Source organism: Apodemus sylvaticus, chromosome 6, assembly GCF_947179515.1.
Source record: "Apodemus sylvaticus chromosome 6, mApoSyl1.1, whole genome shotgun sequence".
Taxonomy (NCBI): Eukaryota; Metazoa; Chordata; class Mammalia; order Rodentia; family Muridae; genus Apodemus; species Apodemus sylvaticus.
The window spans coordinates 2039505-2055982 of NC_067477.1; the positions used below are offsets into that span (position 1 = coordinate 2039505).

At 40.3% G+C, this 16478-nt stretch overlaps 1 protein-coding gene across 1 annotated transcript in view; it reads left to right on the forward strand.

Moving 5' to 3' along the window:
• The window catches only part of Dnah11 (dynein axonemal heavy chain 11), a 297877-nt gene that overhangs the window by 29011 nt on the left and 252388 nt on the right, over positions 1–16478 (forward strand). The window contains exon 9 of the mRNA XM_052184825.1: positions 11718–11834. Within this exon, the coding sequence (XP_052040785.1) occupies positions 11718–11834 (117 nt within the window). The remainder of the gene's footprint in view (positions 1–11717; positions 11835–16478) is intronic.

Consider the following 16478-nt stretch of genomic DNA (forward strand, 5'->3'; position numbering starts at 1 on the left):
ATAGGTCTTTCACTTGTTTGGTTAGAGTCACCCCAAGATACTTTATCCTGTTTGTAGCTATTTTGAAGGGGGTCATTTCCCTAATTTCTTTCTCAGTCTGCTTATCCTTTGAATATATAAAGGCTACTGATTTGCTTGCGTTGATTTTGTAGCCAGCCACTTTGCTGAAGTTGTTTATCAGCTGTAGGAGTTCTCTAGTAGAGTTTTTGGGGTCACTTAAGTATACTATCATATCATCTGCAAATAGTGATAGTTTGACTTCTTCCTTTCCAATTTGTATCCCTTTAACTTCCTTCTGTTGTCTAATTGCTCTAGCTAGGACTTCAAGAACTATATTGAGAAGATATGGAGAGGGGGGCAGCCTTGTCTAGTCCCTGATTTGAGTGGGATTGCTTCAAGTTTCTCTCCATTTAGTTTGATGTTGGCTACCGGTTTGCTGTATATTGCTTTTACTATGTTTAGATATGGGCCTTGGATTCCTGTCCTTTCCAAGACTTTTAGCATGAAAGGATGCTGAATTTTGTCAAATGTTTTTTCAGCATCTAATGAAATGATCATGTGGTTTTTTTCTTTAAGTTTGTTTATGTACTGGATAGCATTTATGGATTTCCTTATATTGAACCATCCCTGCATCCCTGGGATGAAGCCTACTTGATCATGGTGGATGATCGTTTTGATGTGTTCTTGGATTCAGTGGGCAAGGATTTTATTTAGTATTTTTGCATCGATATTCATAAGGGAAATTGGCCTGAAATTCTCTTTCTTAGTTGGATCTTTGTGTGGTTTTGGTATCAGTGTAATAGTGGCTTCGAAGAAGGAGTTGGGTAGTGTTCCTTCTGTTTCTATTTGGTGGAAAAGTTTGAAGAGTATTGGTGTTAAGTCTTCTTTGAAGGTCTGATAGAATTCTGCACTGAAGCCATCTCTGGTCCTGTGCTTTTTTTTTGGTCGGAAGGCTATCTGTGACCCCTTCTATTTCTTTAGGGGTTATGGGTCTGCTTAGATGGTCTATTTGATCCTGGTTTAATTTTGGTATTTGGTGTCTGTCTAAGAAAATGTCCATTTCCTCCAGATTCTCCAGTTGTGTTGAGTACAGGTTTTTGTAGTAGGATCTGATGATTTTTTGAATTTCCTCGGTTTCTGTTGTAATATCTCTGTTTTCATTTCTAATTTTGTTAATTTGGATACTTTCTCTGTGCCCTTTGGTTAGTCTGGCTAAGGGTTTATCTATCTTGTTGATTTTTTCAAAGAACCAGCTTTTGGTCTTGTTGATTCTTTGTATGGCTCTCTTGGTTTCTACTTGATTGATTTCAGCCCTGAGTTTGATGATTTCCTGTCTTCTTCTCCTCCTGGGTGAATTAGCTTCTTTTTGTTCCAGGCCTTTCAGTTGTTCCTTTAATCTTCTAGTGTATGCTCTCTCACATTTCTTTTTGGAGGCACTCAAAGCTATGAGTTTTCCTCTTAGCACTGCTTTCATTGTGTCCCATAGATTTGTGTATGTTGTGCCTTCATTTTCATTAAATTCTAAGAAATCTTTGATTTCTTTCTTTATTTCTTCCTTGACCAAGGTATCATTGAGTAGAGTATTGTTCAGTTTCCATGTGTATGTGGGCTTTCTGTTGTTTTTACTGTAACTAAAGACCACTTTTACTCCATAGTGATCTGATAGGAGGCATGGGATTATTTTAATCTTCTTGTATTTGTTGAGGTCTGTCTTGTGATCAACTATATGATCTATTTTGGAGAAGGCACCATGATGTGCTGAGAAAAAGGTATATTCTTTTGCTTTGGAATGAAAAGTTCTATATATATCTGTTAACTCTAATTGGTTCAAAGCTTCAATTAGTTTCATTGTCTCCCTGTTTAGTTTCTGTTTTCCTGATCGGTCCATTGGTGAGAGTGGAGTGTTGAAGTCACCCACAATTATTGTGTTAGGTGCAATGTGTACTTTGAGCTTTAGTAAAGTTTCTTTTATGAATGAGGGTGCCCTTGTGTTTGGGGCATAAATGTTCAGGATTGAGAGTTCTTCTTGTTGGATTTTTCCTTTGACCAGCAAGTAGTGACCTTCCATGTCTCTTTTGATGACATTAGGTTGGAAGTCAATTTTATCTGAAATTAGAATGGCATCTCCGGCTTGTTTCCTGGGACCATTTGCTTGTAGAATTGTCTTCCAGCCTTTTACTCTAAGGTAGTTTTTGTCTTTGACACTGAGGTGTGTTTCCTGTATGCAGCAAAATGTAGGGTCCTGTTTACGTAACCAGTCTCTTAGTCTATGTCTTTTTATTGGGGAATTGAGTCCATTGATGTTAAGAGATATCAAAGAGTAGTGTTTATTGCTTCCTATCATTTTTGTTTTTAATTTTATATGTGTGTGGTCATCTTCTTTGGGTTTGATGAAAGAAGCTTAATATCCTGCTCTTTCCAGGGTATAGTTTTCCTCGTTGTAATGGTGTTTTCCCCCTGTTGTCCTTTGTAGGGCTGGGTTTGTAGAAAGATATTGTGTAAATTTGGTTTTCTTATGGAATATCTTGGTTTCTCCATCTATAGTAATTGAGAGTTTCGCTGGGTATAGTAGTCTCAGCTGGCATTTGTGTTCTCTTAGAGTCTGCATGAGCTCTGCCCAGAATCTTCTAGTTTTCATGGTCTCTGGTGAGAAATCTGGTGTAATTCCGATAGGTCTTCCTTTATATGTTACTTGCCCTTTTTCTCTTACTGCCCTAAGTATTCTTTCTTTGTTTAGTACATTTGGGGTTTTGATTATTATGTGACAGGAGGTATTTCTGTTCTGGTCCAGTCTGTTTGGAGTTCTGTAGGCTTCTTGTCTCTCTCTTTAGGTTAGGGAAGTTTTCTTCCATAATTTTGTTGAAGATATTTGCTGGCCCTTTAAGTTGTAAATCTTCACTCTCATCAATGCCTATAATCCTTAGATTTGGCTTTCTCATTGTGTCCTGGATTTCCTGGATATTTTGGGTTACAAGCTTTTTGCATTTTGCATTTTCTTTAACTGTTGAGTCCACAGTTTCTATGGTATCTTCGGCACCTGAGATTCTTTCTTCTATCTCTTGTATTCTGTTGTTTATATTTGCGTCTATGGTCCCTGATTTCTTCCCAAGCTTTTCTATCTTCAAAGTTGTTTCCCTTTACGATTTCTTAGTTGTTTCTACTTCTGTTTTTAGATCCTGGAAGTTTTTGCTCAGTTCTGTCATTTGCTTGTTTGTGTTTTCCTCTAATTCTTTAAGAGATTTTTGTGTTTCCTCTTTCATGACTTCTGCCTGTTGATCAAGGTTCTCCTGTATTTCTTTAAGTTATTTTTGCATTTCCTCCTTATTGGCTTTTGTATTCTCCTGAATTTCTTTCAGTGATTTTTGTGTTTCCCTTGTAAGGGCTTCTAATTTTTGATCCATTTTCTCCTGAATTTCTTTAAGTATGTCCTTCATGTGTTCCTCTACCAGCATCATGACCAGTGATTTTAAATCCAAATCTTGTTTTTCTGGTGTGTTGGGGTATCCAGGACTTGCTAATGTTGGAGAATTGGGTTAAGGTGCTGCCATAATGCCTTGGTTTCTGTTAGTAACGTTCCTACATTTGCCGTTAGCCATCTGGTTCTCCCAGGAGTTAGATGGTCTTATTGTCACTGGCTGGTGCTTCAACCTACTATGGATCTTTAAGGTTATTTCTGCAACACTGGATGACTGGGTTTCCTCTGGCACAGATTACTGATATGCTCCTTTCCTCTTTTGTGCCTTTGGAGCCCTTCTCTGTCTTGCCTCAAGCAATGTTATACTTAGGTTGTCAAGGTTAACCAGGTGTTCTCTGTCTGCTCTATTATGGAGCGAAGATGTTGTGGTGGGGGTCACTCCCTCTGTTGATTCTCATATAGGACACAGGTCCTGCGATGGACTGGCTTGCAGATGAACCGCCTATGTGCTTAGTTCCTGAGGGCAGGCAGACCCCTGGCGGTTTGCACCACCAGAAATCTAAAGCTCAGGGTGGTACAGTACCTAGTGATCCTTTTCAGTCCCTGGCAGGCAGCAAATATGGCCGCGGGGCTTCTCTCCTTCCAAGCTCCCTGGGCAGGACACGGGGTCCCAAGCCTGGCGGGGCTGGCAGATAAAACCTGCCTAAGTGCTCAGTTCCTGAGTGCAGGCAGACCCCTGGCGGTTTGCACCACCAGATATCTAAAGCTCAGGGTGGTACAGTACCTAGTGATCCTTTTCCGTCCCCGGCAGGCAGCAAATATGGTCACGGGGCTTCTCCCCTTCCGCAGCTCCCTGGGCAGGACACAGGCTCCGAGCCAGGTGGGCTGGTAGACAAACCTGCCTATGTGCTTAGTTCCTGAGTGCAGGCAGACCCCTGGTGGTTTGTACCACCAGATATCTAAAGCTCAGGGTGGTACAGTACCTAGTGATCCTTTTCCGTCCTCGGCAGGCAGCAAATATGGTCTCGGGGCTTCTCTCCTTCCCCTCTTTTCCTTCTTAAAGGTATGTCTTGATTAGTTTTATCTTCTCAGCATATTGCATCTATTGTATATTTTTCTTAAAGAATACGTTAGCAGGCTGGAGAGTTGTTCTAACTGGTTAAAGCACTGGTTGCTTTTCCAGAGAAGCCAGGTTTGATTCCCACCACCCACTTAGCAACTCACAGCTCATCTCTAGTTCTAGTTCCAAGGGGTCTGACTCTGTTTTCTGGCCTCCATGGGTACTACATTCATATGGTACACAGACATGTGTACAGGCATGTCTCTTTCATCATATGGTGATGGGTGATAGTCAGGGTTTCTATTCCTGCACAAACATCATGACCAAGAAACAAGTTGGGGAGGAAAGGGTTTATTGAGTTTACACTTCCATGCTGCTGTTCATCACCAAAGAAAGTCAGAACTAAAACTCAAGTTTGGAGAAGGATTCATGAGATGCTGAGAAGAAGGTATATTCTTTTGTGTTTGGGTGACATATTCTAAAGATGTCTGTTAGGTTCATTTGTTTCATGTTTGTTTATTTCTCTGTTTAGTTTTTGTCTGGATAACCTGTCAGTTGGTGAGAGTGGGGTGTTGAAGTCTCCCTAGTTTTTGTCTGGATAACCTGTCAGTTGGTGAGAGTGGGGTGTTGAAGTCTCCCACTATAAATGTGTGAGGTTGGATGTGAGATTTAAGCTTAATTTATACATACACACACACACACACACACATACACACACACATACACACAAATGTGGGTACCCTTGTGTTTGGGGCATAAATGTTTAGAATTGAGAAATATCATCTTGGTAAATTTTTCCTTTGATGAACATGAAGTGTGCTTCCCAGTCTCTTTTGATTTAAGTTTGGTTGAAAGCCTATTTTATTAGATATTAGAATGGCTACTCCAGCTTGTTTCTTGGGGCTGTTTGCTTGGAAAACTTTTTTGCAGTCTTTTTCTCTGAGGTAATATATATCTTTATTGCTGAGGTATGTTTCTTGTGGGGGAGGGTGGGAGGGTGGGAGGGTGGGGGGATGGGGAAGGGTGGGGGTTGGAGAGGGCAGGGGCGGTGGGGGGTGGTCCCAGATCTGAAGGAGAAGCAGTGACCTAGGGCAGCCTGTTTGGCCAGTTTTTATACAGTTTTCAGATGTAGACTAGAGCAACAGCCACTAGGCACAATGTGATTGGCAGAACAGTGTGACTTTTAAATTGATTGGCCCTTAGGAGATAAGGTAGCAAGGGCATCCCTCATCTGCAGGTTGGTAACCCTGTGGTCTGAGGAATGTAACTAGCCTTTCCCATCTGGAGGGGAGGGGTGCCTATATACTCTATGACCTTTCTCTTCTAAGAGGGGAAGGGTCTGGTGGAATTCTCCAAAGTTCCTGAGATGACATCTTCAAACCCACTGAGGGAACAGTGATGCTAAATACACAAACCCGCAGAGAGGCAAAACAGTGAAACAAAGTTGCAGGGCTGGAAAGCCTACCCATCTGAGTGACCCCCTGCTCTCTCTATAGCTGAGAAACAGAAAATGAAGGGTGTAAAGGACTAGATTAGCACCAAGCAAGAGCACCTACTGAGCTACAGTGGTAACAGCTGCTCCAGGGCCCATGGAGTAAAAATCGCCCAGCTGCCCTATATGAATTAAGATCGGAGAGGCGAATCTTTGACTGTCACTGAGCAACACGGTTATACGGCTGCTCCTCAGAGAAGGATCAGAATGAGAAGGGGTCGGGGGTGGGGGGCTCAAGAAAAAGAACCTGTTTGCTTTCTTGCTTGCTTGTTGGTTTTTGAGAGGGGTTTCTGTGTCACTCTGGCAGTCTTGGAACTCATTTGTAGACCAGGCTGGACCTGAACTCACAGAAATCAGTTTACCTCTTGAGTGTTGGGATTAAAGTAGCAAAAATAAAACAGGAACAAAGTAGCCACCAAAACCCTTGATATGTTTCAACTTGTGTGTGTGTGTGTGTGTGTGTGTGTGTGTGTGTGTGAGTGTGTGATATCGATTTGCCCATTCACGTACTAACCACCACTTATATTGTTGCATATCTAGAGTGTGAGTTCCTAGCCCTCAGCTCCCTACAGCTATCTTACTGAGGTGATTTCATCTCCGTTGAAGGTGGGCTCAGGAAAACACTGGGTTCTATAGTTGCTCTATTTTCACATTCAGGAACCTGGCACTTGTTCCCACAATGGCTGTATCAACCTATATTCAAACTACTACACAAACCACACCAAAGGCAATTTGACCTAGGGGTATAAAGCAGGTTTAGTATTTGGTGTGAATTTGAAACTGATAACTGTAGCTTATAATTTAACCCTCTTAGTCAAAGAATATTGTACTGGTAGTTTTTGTGTGTCAACTTGACAGAGGCTGGAGTTATCACAGAGAAAGGAGCTTCAGTTGGGGAAGTGCCTTCATGAGATCCAGCTGTGGGTCATTTTCTCAATTAGTGATCAAAGGGGAGGGTCCCTTGTGGGCGGTGCCACCCCTGGCTGGTATTTTTGAGTTCTATAAGAGAGCAAGCTGAGCAAGCCAGGGGAAGCAAGTCAGTAAGAAACATCCCTCCATGGCTTCTGCATCAGCTCCTGCTTCCTAACCTGCTTGAGTTCCAGTCCTGACTTCCTTTAGTGATGAACAGCAGCATGGAAGTATAAGCTCAATAAACCCTTTCTTTCCGGACTTGCTTCTTGATCATGATGTTTTTGCAGGAATAGAAACCCTGACTAAGACAAATATAAAATAACAGATATGTGGAATAAACAGGCCAAGATCTAACTGTACAACACCTGAGTTATAAGATGTCAGATGCATAGGATTAGGAAGTTAAAAATAACTGAAGGAAGTAATCATTCCAAAAAATCATTCCATCGTGCTAATCATTCCAAAACCCATAACTGAACAAGTTTAATATCCATTCATTCCTCTTCCTCATTCAAGCCTCACTGGAAGGGCAGGGTCAGAGAAGACAAAGAACTCCTTAAAAACCTTAAGCACAGGACACTTCACAGTGAGCAATTTCTTCAAGTCCTGAACATACAGCATATTCAACTATCTGATCAACATCTCCACGGGGAATTCAATGGATGGCTTAGAATTAACCTGTTCAGAACTAAGTCTTTACCCATCCCCCATCTCATTCTTGACTGTCTTCAGCTCTTCAAATGTCCTCCTAGGGGAAGTGCTCAGAGTCATCTGTAACTTCTCTCATTTTCTCAGGATGACAGCCGGTTCCTCTAGGTTTATCTGGGAAGGACATCCATGGCTCATTTCTCACCCACACGGCTGCATTTACCTCTAAGCTGCTCCCTCTGGCTTGTTTCGGCTCCATTAATTTATTCTCTGTGGAGCAGCTTGAGAGCCTTTCACATGCTTAGTAAAATCATGGCTTTTCTCTAATTAAAACCTTTTGATAGCATCTCAGGATGCTAATACAGGCAATTTTGTACTTTCCAGAATATAGAGATGCTTTTATTAATGATTCCTGAGTCATACTAACTCATCATTTACTGTCCAATAAGTACTTACTGTGAAATGGTTATGAGCTGGGAACTCTGTGAACTATTGGGACTATCAATGGAAAAATAAGTCTGGCCATTAGGTTTCTTGACTCAGAATCCAAAGAACTGTAAGCATGCTGAATGTTGGGTAATGAAAATAGAGTTCTATTCCAGAGGTGAAAATACCCAAAGATCCATACCATAAACAGAAAGGAGGCAAGAGAGAAGTTGGTAAAGAAGATTAGAGGTCCTGGTGGTTACATTATAGATTGAAAATACCGGAGTTGCCAGGTCCCACCCATGCAGGGCCTTGAGAACCATGTTGCTATTACTTTAATAAACATTATGAATTGAGATGATAACTTACAGGAGCTTGACTTGGAGTGATATAGATCATCCAGGCTGCATGTTTAGAGGATGTTTAGTGCTGGTAACAGCAGCCTATGTGTATAGCAATGGCGGCTGGGAGGGTTATGCTGGAAAAGATGGAGACAGAGATGGCAGGGGATAGTTAAGAGAGAAGATGGTTAGCACTCATCAAAAGAGTCAAAGGAGCTTCCCAAGTTTTTTTTTAGGGTTTATAAAAAGAGCAACTTGACAGTGGGTTCTCTGTAGCAGCGTATATGCAAGTGTGTGTGTGTGTGTGTGTGTGTGTGTGTGTGTGTGTATGCATGAGTGACAGGGGCTATTGCTCATTCTTTAGTGGGTTCTGGGAATTAAATTTTTCAAGGACCTAAGTCAGAATCCAACCCACTGAACTCTCTTCCCCAGTCCCTCCCTGCTAGATTTTCTAAGGGATATGTCCCTTGGGGACATTTCTAAATTTGGTTTTAGGAATGTAGTGTAGAGGAGAGAAAGAGAGCAAATAGCATGTATGTATGCATGCGCATGTATGTGGGGAGCATGTGTGTACATGTATGTATATGTACATGTGTGTATGAATGTGTGCATTGCATGTACGTGGGAGCATGTGTGTAAGTGTATATGTACATGTGCATGCCTGTAAGGGGCATGTGTGTGCATGTACTTGTATATATGTACACGTGTATGCCTGTCCTTGCATGTGTGTGCTCATGTGCATGTTCATGTGTGTATGTGAGTCTGGAGTAGAAATTCTGTGTCATCCCAGTCTGATATTGCTCATTCTTTCCAAGGGTTAAATAGTTAAGGATTACAGACAGTGTACACTCAGTTTCTATCCTGAGAAGTGGTATGTGTGAGGCTTGTTAAAACTTTTTGGGAAGTTGTGTTGTTGTTTTTTTTTTTTTTTTTTCTAAGTCAGTGATTCTTGAATGGAGAGGCTGCTTGGCTAGAATTCAGGAGACCTAGATCCATCTTCTTGATGTGGTTCCTAGTTCCATGTGGTTACTTAAATGTTGTGGCTTGTGACACAGACTTCAGAAGTCTGACCTGAGCTACACTTCCCACTCCAGGTTAAACTTGTTGTAAGAGACCAGCTCAGCATTTTCAGGTTGTTTTAACAACAGTGTGAGTCGAGTGCTGGGTGAATACAAGGCATTTACTTCTCTCTTGCTAGAGGCTGGGAAGTCCAAACTGAAGGCATCAGCTGGTTCAGGATTGAGCAAGGGCTGCTCTCAGTTCTCAGAACCCACCATGTCTTCCCTCCTGTGTTGGAGTAGATGTGAGTCTCTCTCAGTAAGACCTTAAGATGGCACAAGTCCCATTCAGTCAGAAGTGCCTGCCCTTTCTTCACTGCCAGAAATCACTATCCCTACCTGGTCGGATTTCATCATGAAATCTGGGTGCATAGAAATGCTGAGACTATTGTAAGTGCACTTCCTCCCAGAGGCAGGAGGATGGGTTCTATGCATAGCCATATTATATATTATAATATATATTATGATATATATATATATATATTATATACTATTACAATTGAATGATTGATACAGTCTTAAACAGCGAATGATATCAAGTTATAAACTCTTACCCCCATAACTGATTTTTTTCCTAAATGGGTCAATGTAACAAATATATTCAGTGACTAATCATGCCTGCCTAATTTCCTTTTGCACCAATGATCAATGACAATAGGAAGCAAGTTCACAATTTCTGCCTTAAGGGAATATCATAGTTTGTTTAGAATGCCGAAAAAATAAAAATAAAAATAAAGAATACACTTGCTACCTGGGTCTGTTTTGCCATTTACAAAATGGAAAAGCAATGTCAGCTTGTGCCATATGTTGTAAAGACTGAGTTAAGCCCTGAGCCAAACAGATGTGGATGTGGTTACAACGGATCGTTATTGCTGATTTTGTTGGTGGACAGGGGAAGGCGTTCACTGTGCAGAGCCTGGGGCGGGCACTTCAGGCACCCTGGTTGTGGAGCATGAGGAAGGCTGGTGTGTCCCCGGGAAAGTTTACTGAAGGCGAATGTGGCGCTCTGTGAAGACAAAGCTGTAGTCATCCCCTCCCAGTTTCCCTTCCTTCAAATTAGGGAGAAGTGGGTGGTTATGCATGAGGCGGAAGCTGCCAGCTGCATATTAATGAGAACCTGGAAAAAACATCTGAGTATTTCCAGTTCCTCTGTCACTCATAAGGCACTTCACGGATGCAAGGATTCAGTTCTTACCCCTCGGGACAGCATTTTCACATACAGGTTTTCCATCCTTGAAATAAAACCTTTCTGTGGAACTTACGGATGACCTAACTTTCTTTCTTTTTAATTTTTTATTAGATATTTGCTTTATTTACATTTCATTTCATATGTTATCCCCTTTCCTCCTTTCCCCTCCAAAAAACCCCCTATCCTATCCCCCTCCCCCCTGGCTCACATCACCCCCTCCCCACCCCATCCACTTTCCTGACCTGACATTCCCCTACACTGGGGCATCGAGCCTTCACAGGACCAATGCCTCTCCTCTCATTGATGTCTGAAAAGGCCATCCTCTGCTACATATGTAGCTGGAGCCATGGGTACTGTGTACTCTTTGGTTAGTGGTTTAGTTCCTGGGAGCTCTGGGGGTACTGGTTGGTACATATTATTGTTCCTTCTATGGGGTTGCAAACCTCTTCAACTTCTTGGGTCTTTTCTCTAGCTCCTCCACTGGGGACTCTATGCTGTGAGTCACGGGTATTTTGATTCCCCTTCTAAGAAGGACCAAAGTATCCACACTTTGATCTTCCTTCTTCTTGAGCTTCATGTGGTCTGTGAATTGTATCTTGTGTATTCTAAGCTTTTGGGCTAATATCCACTTATCAGTGAGTGCATACCATATGTTTTGTTTTGTTTTTTTGTTTTTGTTTTTGTTTTTTTTTTTGGTGTGTGATTGGGTTCCTCACTCAGGATGTTATTTTCTAGTTCCATCCATTTGCCTAAAAATTTCATGAATTAATTTTTTTAATAGCTGAGTAGTACTCCATTGTGTAAATGTACCACATTTTCTGTATCCATTCCTCTCTTGAGGGATGATGACTTAACTTTCTTATGGAGATGTTTTGAGAAACTTTAAATAGGTGGAGGAAGGCAGGCACAGTGATGTCCACATGCAAGCGTGGGAGCCACAGTACTGAGAAAACTGAGCCTTGTGAAAACATGGGTACCCTGCTACACAGGCAGTGTACTGTGTAGAAGGTGACCACTTGTGCAATCAGTCGATGCAGTTGTTCCTTGGTCTTTTCTGGAATCCCCTTATGAAAAAGTAAATTGAACAGCTAGGGAAAAACAAGGTCACGCTTACACAGTTGCTGTTTTCAGGCTGGAATCTCCTCTGTAACTAATACTTTATTTTGTATGACACAGGAGTTCGAAAGTGATTATTTCAAATTTAAGTCCAAAACCCTGGATTTCGACAGAAGGCTTGGGACCCTGCTTTGTGAAGGTCTCAGTGACTGCAGTGGTTTGGAGTCTGCAATTAAGGTTAGTTAAAGGAAGCTCCCAAGAAACTGAATAAATTAGAGAGTCAGATGAAAAGGCCAAGCACATTCTTCCCTGATTCAGGTAAGGAAGGAAAGGAAGGAAAGGAAGGAAGACTGGTGGACAAACCCTAACTCTGCCAAATTGGAAAGGCCACAAAGAGGATCAGAATACCATCATTTTGTCAAAGAACACTTATCCATATCTAGCCAAAGGGAAAAAATAGCATATTAAATAAACTAATTGTAGTCACATTTCCTTTGTCTTCAGCCCTCGGAATAATGAGGTTTGGATAACATGCTAGAGAATAATGGAGTTTATTCTGGGAAGGTCATGTTTAGAACATTTAACTTTTGATCTTCTCCGTCGTTCACTATATTTCAGCTCTTATTTCCCGTGGAGCAAATTGAATGTGGCCAATGAAATATCGACTCAACAGCAAGTCACATTGAAAAGTTAAAAAAAAATCCATAATTCCAATAATTCTTTTCTCTATATTGTTTTCCCATGCTGGGATCATCTGCCTACTTTATTACTCTGACTGAAAAAAAAATAATGACTTATTTTCCCTATTTCATTGGGTGTAAGACACCATTGATTGCCAGGTATTATTTATGTGTCAATAAGGAAAAAATGCTGCTAAAGTAATTATAATTTCAGTTGATTGTCTAATGCATTCTGACATCAAGAGATATTGAAGCATGAAAGAATGTTTAGTGAATTAACTTTATAATGTAAATGTGTGTTAAGAATCGCATAAAAGGCTGGGGATGAGTGGGATGGGTGGGGGTGTAGGTAGAGTGCTGACCAGCTTGTATGGGAGTGGGGTAGGGGGAGAAGGAAAGTGGAGTTGTTCTGGGGAAAAAATGCATTTTGATAGTTCCTGGAGATGGAAAGTTTGTAATATGGAAATAGGAACAGCATGTTTAAAAAAGGTGAATTGCAAATCAGGTGTAAGTTAATATTAGGTTCTATCCCAAAGGGGAGTTGAGCATTTGCTGTCCAAGCAAGCATAGTTGGGAACCACAGGCATGCTTTGTTGAGAATGACAGTGCAAAGTAGCAGAGCAGGCTGATTTTCAAGGAAGATATTATGGGATTTTGAGTTTCAGACAGGTTGACTAACACTGGTGAAGCTACTTTATCTGTGTTTCCTAAGTGAACTAAGCACTAAGCATTGTGATCGGAGGATTGAGACAGAACAAATGGTGTGGGGTTTTGTTTGTTTGTTTGATTGTTTTTTAACAAAACAAAAATTTTCAAGTGAAACTGGGATGCCCATTGGAGAAAATATACAGTGTTTCTGTAGTTTCCGGTCCTGGCTACAATTAGTTTATATTTGATATGCTATTTTTCCCTTTGGCTAGATATAGATAAGTGTTCTTTGACAAAATGATGGTATTCTGATCCTCTTTGTGGCCTTTCCAATTTGGCAGAGTTAGGGTTTGTCCGCCAGTCTGTTTTCCTTCCTTCCTTCCTTCCTTCCTTCCTTCCTTCCTTCCTTCCTTCCTTCCTTCCTTCCTTCCTTCCCTCCCTTCCTCTCTCTTTCCCTCTCTCCCTCCTTTCCCTCATCCTTCTTTCTTTCTTTTCTTCCTTCCTTTCTTTCTTTTCTTTCTTTTCTTTCTTTCCTTTCTTTCCTTTCTTTCTTTCTTTCTTCCTTCCCTCCTTTCTTTCCTTTCTTTCTTTCTTTCCTTTCTTTCCTTTCTTCCCTTTCTTCCCTTTCTTTCTTTTCTTTCTTTTCTTTCTTTCCTTTCTTTCTTTTCTTTCTTTCTTTTCTTTCTTTCCTTTCTTTCTTTTCTTTCTTTCCTTTCTTTCCTTTCTTCCTTTCTTTTTCCTTTCTTTTTCCTTTCTTTTTTCTTTCTTTCCTTTCTTTCCTTTCTTTCCTTTCTTTTCTTTCTTTCCTTTCTTTTCTTTCTTTCCTTTCTTTCTTTTTCCTTTCTTTCCTTTCTTTCCTTTCTTTCTTCCTTCCTTCCTTCCTTCCTTCCTTCCTTCCTTCCTTTCTTTCTTTCTTTCTTTCTTTCTTTCTTTCTTTCTTTCTTTCTTTCTTTCTTTCTTTCTTTCTTTCTTTCTTTCTTTCTTTCTTTCTTTCTTTCTTTCTCTCTTTCCTTTCTTTCTTTCTTCCCGGAATTGGATAGTGTTTTATTTTTCTAATGTCTTTGCAGTGGCTTCTCAATTTATGTTATTGGAAAATGTTCTCTTTTAAGCTTTTGTGGGTAAGCAGAACAGAGTAAGCTCTCAATATAGAGAGAATTGTAATTCCATTTAATTAACAGTCTAAATCAAATCACCCTTCTTGCCCACTAACAGCCATTAACATGGGTTATTTAAGTACATATTCATTTATTTTTTTCTAAGCATATTTGTCTTGTTGTCAAGTGTTTTTTTTTAAAGCATTCCTCAAATTTATAACTTGACTAATAAGATAAAATCCTGCCTTAAACCTAGGATGATGGGGAATCATCTTTTAGCTTTTGTGAGGGATAAGTTGCCTTGTAGACAGAAGGTACTTACTGTTGGCCTAAGGGTAATAGGATTCACAGGAATTAGACATGACACATGTTGGGAGGGTAATGGCAGAAGAACAATGTACCAGGTTATACACTCCAGGGAACTATGACTTCAACCATAGGTATAGGTTGATGAACTCGTACCACTAATTGCTTTAGAAGAGGAATATTTTCGTAGGCTGTTCTGAAAGATGACAGTTTGGTGTGTGCTCCTGGTAAAGGAAGGAAAATGAGCACAGCAGTGATAAGTGGCTCTAAGATTTGTATTAAGTTAAATTGAAATGTGTTTGGAAAAAGAATCCAGGAGAGATTTTTAGATAACATACAGGTTGAATGTGATTCAGTCAAAAATCTAAAGTCCAAAGCACCCCCAAATCTCAAATACCTTGAGGTGAGCATACTGTCACAGGTAGCACAGACCACATTGTTAAAGTCTGCTTCATACACATTATTAAAATATTATATGAAATTGCCTTGAGTCTAGCTGCAGATGGGATATATGAATTATATGTTTAGATATGGGCTCTAGCCCCAAGATCTCTTATTGTGTGTTGTGGGGAGGATGTAGAGAGTATAAATTTTCCCAAATCCCCAAAAGCCTGAATCCTGAAGGTCCTACTTGTACCAAACATCACTGATAAGTTATGTTCAACCTGTATTAAAATTTTACTAACACACACACACACACACACACACACACACACACACACACACGTTTCATGTAGTCACAAGATTAAAAAGTCTTTGAACAAGGCAAACCCAATAAAAACTAATGTTGATACTACTTTGAACAGTCTAGCAGTTATGGAAAGCTGTACCACGTTAGGAAGCCAAGAGGGAGATGGAGATTAAAGGGTTTGAAACAGAGTCTTTAGGGAAAGGAAATGTTGTGAGATTCAGACTTCACCTTGCAGGTCCAGTGGGAAGCATCTGTCTGTCCTGCGTGTACCAGGAGGCTGTGTGACTGTAGCTCTCACCCTGGAGGCAAAGCATCTCTGCCCAATGGGTCAAAAAATACCACTTCAGTTCCACCTTTCTCCTTGCAATATTTCTCTGTCTTTCCTTTTGCATACACAGGGCTTAGGCACCACCAGGCAAGTAAGCAACATGAACTGTAACTAGAAAGAAAGCAAGTAAGCAAGTAGCTAGAAGGCTTCTAGAGAGTGTAAAGTGAATGTGATGGAAGAAATGTATTTCCAGTTGATGCTTTGGCTCCCTTTGCTGACTGAGGAGTGTAGTGTTCACCCCTGAATACTCAGGAAGCCCCAACCAACAAAAAGTAGAGTAGAAAAGAAAGTTAATAATTAACATTTTGCTAGGTAGCAGACCCACTGGGCTTAAAATTATCTGTAAGTTTCTGTTACCATTGTAACCATTATCAGAAAGAGCCAGAATGTGTTTGTCTTTGGTGGCTTGTGAGATAAATGCATTTATATGATAATTTACATATCTTTTCCATTGTGTTATTTTCATTGAGTGAAGCTGATGGGAAGGGTTGCAAAACTTCTATAATGAAGCTTTCTTTCAATAAAGGTTTCATAATACTTCCTAAATTACTTCCTAAGGAAAATAACTTCCTAAGGAAATATTTCCTAAGGAAAATAAATTACTTCCTAAGGAAAAAAATAACAAAATTCTCTTAATTTTCATGTTGCTTTTTTTGGTCATTTTGAGATATCTCTTGTAGAAAATACCAACATAAAATGCACTATGACAGGTATATTATGAAGTCTACATAGGTATAGTCTAAGATCTCGAGTGGTCATCTCAGCCTTATTTAGAATTGAACTTGTCCATATTTTCTAATACTTATGTGCCCGCGATCAGTTTAGTTTAGAAAGTGGGCACACTAAGAGACTGATAACATTGATAATGAACAGAATTAATGTAGCAATGTAATACAAAATTATAGAATTGAACAAAACTTAGTAAATTGTTCCCTCTAGAGTTTTTTTATTTGATACTTTAAGACTGTAGTTAGTCACTAGTAAATAGTAGAAACAAGTCCTTAGATGGGGAGATCAAGAGGGCCCCAGTGAAGAATGAGACCTATGTTCTAATCTAGTTCTGCCACTGGTCTATGAATTTTGGCAAGTAACTTCCTCCCTGCAATTCAATTCCTCCCAGGGAAGTATCTGATT